Source organism: Prinia subflava, chromosome 23 (genome assembly GCF_021018805.1).
Source record: "Prinia subflava isolate CZ2003 ecotype Zambia chromosome 23, Cam_Psub_1.2, whole genome shotgun sequence".
Lineage (NCBI taxonomy): Eukaryota > Metazoa > Chordata > Aves > Passeriformes > Cisticolidae > Prinia > Prinia subflava.
Window position 1 is genome coordinate 6,973,986 of NC_086269.1, and position 5,817 is coordinate 6,979,802.

At 60.3% G+C, this 5,817-nt stretch overlaps 1 protein-coding gene across 7 annotated transcripts in view; it reads left to right on the forward strand.

Moving 5' to 3' along the window:
* CELSR2 (cadherin EGF LAG seven-pass G-type receptor 2) overlaps positions 1 to 5,817 on the forward strand; it is a 30,615-nt gene that overhangs the window by 24,658 nt on the left and 140 nt on the right. For 3 of the 7 annotated variants that reach the window (XM_063418383.1, XM_063418385.1, XM_063418384.1), the window contains exons 26-33: positions 688 to 800; positions 872 to 948; positions 1,739 to 1,865; positions 2,373 to 2,489; positions 2,572 to 2,702; positions 3,179 to 3,501; positions 4,034 to 4,240; positions 4,310 to 4,535. In XM_063418383.1, the coding sequence (XP_063274453.1) occupies positions 688 to 800; positions 872 to 948; positions 1,739 to 1,865; positions 2,373 to 2,489; positions 2,572 to 2,702; positions 3,179 to 3,501; positions 4,034 to 4,240; positions 4,310 to 4,535 (1,321 nt within the window). The remainder of the gene's footprint in view (positions 1 to 687; positions 801 to 871; positions 949 to 1,738; positions 1,866 to 2,372; positions 2,490 to 2,571; positions 2,703 to 3,178; positions 3,502 to 4,033; positions 4,241 to 4,309; positions 4,536 to 5,817) is intronic. The other 4 variants (XM_063418386.1, XM_063418387.1, XM_063418389.1 and 1 more) reach the window with 4 other exon arrangements.

Genomic DNA, 5,817 nt, shown 5'->3' on the forward strand with positions numbered 1-5,817 from the left:
CACCCTTAACCACCATAGCCCCACTCTAATGGTTTTAGACACACACCCAGAGTCATAGCTCTGCCCTCATCAATCAAACCCAATCCCCAAGATTTTAGACAGAGCCCTGGGTCCATAATCCTACCTTCATCCATCATAGGTCTGCCCCCAAACTTTCAGACACATCCCCGGCGTCATAGCCCCCTCCCAAAGCATATAACCCTGTCCCAACATTTTATCCCCACCATAGGGGTTTAGTCCCACCCTCATCCATCCTCTCTCCACGCCAAAAGCATCCTTCCCAACCTCTTCAATATGCCCGCAGGGTCATAGCCCTTCTCCATCAATCATAGTCAGATACACCCCCAGGATCTTAGTCCTGCCGTCAACTGCATAAACCCACCCCAAGAGAACAGACCTGTAACAAGCTCTTAGACAAGCCCCCAGTGCCGTATCCTTGCTCTCATCAACATTGCCACATGCCAAGAGCTTAGACATACCTCATTTGCATAGCGCTGTCTCTACCCAGTGTAGCCACACCCCAAGAGCAGCACCTCCTCGCCAGCCCTGTGCCATCCACGAGCCGTTCCATGCCCCGTCCTGCTATAGCTTCACCCTGTTCAGCCCCACCCCTCCCACCTTAGCCCTCTGTCTCCCCCTATAGCCCCGCCCACTGAACTGGCCCCGCTCCTGATCTCTCCTTTGCAGGGCTGGCGGTGGGGCTGGACCCCGAGGGCTATGGGAACCCCGACTTTTGCTGGCTGGCCATGCACGACAGCCTGGTGTGGAGCTTGGTTGGGCCCTGTGCTGCTGCCCTCGCTGTGCGTACAGGGCTGGAGGCTGGGGAGGGCAGGGGACCCCCTATCTCCCTGCTCACTCCCTGCACCCCCAGGTCGGCATCTTGTTCCTGGTGCTGGCAGCCAGGGCCACCTGTGCCACCCCCCAGGGCTTCCAGAAAAAGAGCTCAGCGTGAGTTACCCAGGCAGGGTCACCCATGGGGGGCAGGGGACATGGGGATGGGGTTGCCCAAGGAGGGTGGGGGAGGTTGGGGCACCCATGATGGGCACAGAGGGTTGGAGCACCATAGAGGCTAGGGGGCACCCATGGGGGGCTGGCCTTTTGGGGAACCTGCAGAGGGCAGGGAGGCACAGGATGGATTGGGGCATCCATAGGGAGCAGGAGGGCACTGGGGCCTGGGCTGCCTACGAGGGGTAGGAGGGGAGAGGGGGGCTGGGGCATCTGTAGGGGCAGATGGGCACAGGGCAGCCATGGGGAGGCAGACAGGCATGGAGAGCAGGGGGGGTACAGGGGGCTGGAGCCAATGGGGGGCATGGGAGCTTGGGACAACTGTGGAGGGCAGGGGGGCACAGGAGGGACCAGAACACCCATGGTGGGTAGGGGAGTATAGATGTCTGGGGCACCCACTGAGGGCAGGGGAGCATCAAGGGCAGAAGCACCCATTTGGGGCTGAGGGGATCAGGGGAGATTGGGGCATCTAGGGGGGCAGGAGGGCAGAGAGCACCCATGAGGAGGCAGAAGGGCATTGGAAGCAAGAGCACAGGGGGCTGGGGTTAGGCTGGGCCCATGGGAAACAGGGGAGCTCAGGGGGCTGGAGCACCCAAGGATGGCAGAGTGGGCCAGGTGGGGGTTGGGGCATCTGGGGGGAAAGGGGGCCGTGAGGGGCTGGGGCAACCCCAGGGGACAGAAGTACAGAGGGCTGTGACATGAGATCTCATTGGGATGACGTTGGGGTGCACAGGTCTGGGGTACGCACAGCTGCAGTCCTGCTTGCCATGCCCAGTCTGGCCTGGCTTCTGGCTCTACTCTCAGTCAACAGTGACATGTTGCTCTGTCACTACCTGTTCGCCGCCTCCAACTGCCTCCAGGTCAGTGGGGACCACCTGAGACCCTACCCCTGGAACCCCCAAAACACACACCCCTGGGACCTCCAGAGCCACCGCCCCTGGCACCACTAAAAACTCCAGAACCCCAAAGCCTCCACCTCTGGGATCCCCAGTGACAAGCAATCCTGGGACTCCCAGAACCCCCTGAAGCTCACACCCTTGGGGCTCCCAGAGTCCCACACCTATTTATAGGGCACCCAGTAGGCACGGAGGGGTCTTTTGCCATATCCAGGGCACAAATAGGAGGTAACCCGTATGTATGGGGGCACCTCAGCCACTCCACAGTGCCCATGGGGGGCACCCAGTGCATATGGGGGTCCCTCATGCTGTCTGAGATATCAGTGGGGAGCACCTAGTGGCTATTCTCTTTGAGGTGCCAGTGGGATGCACCTGATCTGGATGGTGTCCCCTCGACCTGTCCAAGGTGCTGCTGGGATCCTCTCAGGCTGTACACACCCTTCCTCATCCCCCCTGCCCCCCTCTGTCCAGGGCCCCCTCATCTTCCTGTCCTGTGTGGTGCTGAGCAAGGAGGTGCGGAGGAGCCTCCACCTGAGCTGTGCCCGCTGCCACCACCCAGCACTGGCCACCAAGGCTACCCTGACCCCCGTGAGTGCTGGCAAACACAGGGGGTGCCAGGTAGGGAAGGGCAGCCCGTGTTATGGCTATGATATCTCTGTGCCCTTGGCAGGCCTATGGCAAGGACAGCACATACGTGGCAGGGCGGCTGTATCCCTCCCCAGGTGGTGGGTCCTCAGAGTCCCTGCACAGCACCACACGCTCGGGCAAGAGCCACCACAGCTACATCCCCTTTGTGCAGCGGTACTGGGCAGGGCAGGGGCCGAGGCATGGGTTTTTGTGGGGTCCTGGGCTGGTAAGATGGAATGGTGATAGGATGGTGGGATAGCAGGATGCTGGGGTGGTTGGATGGCATGGTGTGGAATGGCATAGGGGTATTGGGATGGCAGGATGGTGGGTGGTGGGGTGACATGGTTGTGAGGGTGTTGGGATGGCTGGGTGGTGGGGCAAGGGTATGGTTGCATGGCAGTACAGTGGCAGGGTGGCATGCAGATGGAGTGGTGAGGTGGCAGGGTGGTGGGGTGGTGGCAGAATGAGGGGTTGAGGGGATGCCAGCGGTAGGTAACAGGGTGATGGATATCAGGGTGGTGGATGTCAGTGGATATTAGGGTGTTGGTGGGTGTTGGGTGTCAGTGAGTTGGTGTCAGTCAGTGGGTGACAGTGGATGGTAGGTGTTTGTGAATGGGTGTCGGGTGCTGATCAGTATTGTGTCCCCACAGGGAGGACTCAGGGCTGGCAGGCAGCCCAGGGCCAGTGCTGCTGCCCGAGCCCGAGGGCCTCTTTCTTGATGCTCAGGACCAGCCCAAGGGTACAGCATCACCCATAGGGCAAGTGCGCCCAGCCTTGGCCCAGGGAGCAGGAGGTGTCTCTGGGCACCCCCTGACCTGTGACCCCTCAGAGCACGACACAGACTCGGACAGTGACCTGTCTCTGGATGACCCGAGTGGCTCCTATGCCTCCACCCATTCCTCCGACAGCGAGGACGACGCCCCGTGTGGCTGGGACCCCCTTCACAGGGCTGCCCTGGGTTCCCCCAGCCCTGGTAACACCCCCAGGGGGCACCCCATGGAGATGGGGGACCTTCAGCCTGGCTGGGTGCTGATGGGGGGGGCACCCAATGAGTTGGGGGAGGTCCCTTGCCTTATCCAAGATGCTGATGGGGAGCACCTGGTCCCTTGTTCAGTCTGGAGTGGTGATGGGGCCATTGAATGGATTTTGGTGGGGGAGAAGGGAGGGCTCTCATCTTGGCTGGATCCTGATGCAGGGGGCGCACAGTGGACAAGGGATCCCTTGTCCACCTTGGTGTTCTGATGATGTATGATGGGTATGGGGGAGAGGATCCCTTGTCCAGGTGGTGATGGGGGACACTCCCCTCATTTGGGGGTCCCTCATGCAGTCGGAGGTGCTGATGGGGGCACCCAGGGGGAAGGATCACCCTTTGTCCAGTCTGGGGTGTGGATGGGACTCACACAATGGGTTTGGGTGCATCCCTCACACTATGTGCTATGGGGGCACCCAGTGAGGACAGGGGCGTCCCTTGTACTGCTTGTACCAGCTTCATTCCTTCTTCACAGGTGACCCCCTGGGGCCCCCACGGTGCCCATACTGGCCAGGGGAGTTTGTGACAACAGCAAGCGAGAACGAGGGACCAGGAGGTAGTGACAGGCTGCGAGTGCAGCCAGCTGGGGGCCAGGGACACCCCTGGGGTGACCCCACCCAGCCCAACAGCGAGGCACTCCCCAGGGACCCCCCACTGTTGCCCCTGCCTCACCCCCACAAAGGTATGGGCTGCCATGGCAGGGGTGGGCCCTCCAAATCTGGCCCCCCTACCCATGATGCTGCCCCTGCAGGGATCCTGAAGAAGTGCCTGCCCCACATCAGTGAACGGGGCAGTGCCCAGCACCCTGGGCTGCCCCCCCAGCCTCCTGCTTGCATGGCTGCCTCCTCAGGCAGTGATGGGGGGGCCCACCCAGTCCCCCGGCCTCGGCAGAGCCTCCAGGAGCAGCTCAGCGGCCTCACCCCCATTGCAATGAGCATCCGCACAGGCACTGCTGATGAGGACTCTTCTGGCTCTGAGTGAGTGCCCACCACATCTGAAGGATGGGAGTTCTTTGGGTGCCAAGGTTCCCACCACTGTTTTTGAGGGTGCCCTTGGGGTGGCCAGGGTTCCTGCTGGGTGGAGGAGTCAAACATCGCTTGTTGGGTACCCTTTGGTGCCTGTCAGGTGCAAGGATGGCTGGGTGCCAGGGTGCCAAGGTTGCCACTGCACTCTGATTTGGTGCCAGGGTTTCTCTCACGTGTCCATTGGGAACCCATTGGGTCCATCACTGCTTGTTGGCTACCACAGTACTGACTGGACACCCAACTAGGTGCAACATTACCTGTTGGGTATCCATCAGGTTCCATGGTTTCCTTTGGGTGTCTACTGGGTGCCAGGGTGCCCAACAGGTGCCCTTTGAATGCTCATCAGGTGACAGGGTTCCTTCTTGGGTACTCATTGGGTCCCAGCAGTCCCTTTTGGCTCTCACTGGGTGCCAGGATGCCCAGCAGGTGTAAAGGTGTTTGTCAGGTGTCCATAGGGTGCCAGAATAACTGACAGGTGACCATTGGATGCCCACTGGGTGCCGATTGAGTGTTGCGATACCCATTGAATACCCACTGGATGCCAGTTGACTGTCCATGGGTGCCCATTGATCATTGGATGGCCATTGTACATCCACTGAACATTATGAATCCATTTGGTGCCTACTGACTGTCTCCATTGGGTGCCTAATGACCTCTGGGTGCACACTTAGGTGCCCATCAGGCCTAACAGCACCTGCTGGGTGCTCACTGACCACTGGGTCACCCACTGAGTGTTGAGGTGTCCACTGATAGCCTATGAAGCCTAACAGCACTCACTGGGTGCATGTTAACTGTTCATGAGTGTCCGACCACTGGGTGGCCCTTGGGTCTAACAGTGTCCATTGGGTGTTGGAGTGCATGTTGGGTGGCCATTGACATTGTCCAAACATGCCTCTTGACCACTGGGTGCCCACTGGTTGTTGGGGTGTTCACTGAGTGCTGGGATGCCCACTGGGTACCCCCTGACCACCCACAGATGCCCAGGGCAGAGCTGGCACAGCAGCACTAACCCTACTCTTCTCTCTCTCTCTACTCCCCAGATTTCTGTTCTTTAATTTTCTCCATTAACCCAAGGGGGCTGGGGGCTCCCCCCAACCCCCACCCCTCCATCTCCCCCCACGGGTGGGTGCTGGGTGCCAGGGGGCACAGAGGGCACCCTGGCACCCACCTCCCCCATCACACATCTGTTTTGTTTTTTATTACCCCCTCCCCCATCTGTCCGTCCCCCCACCAG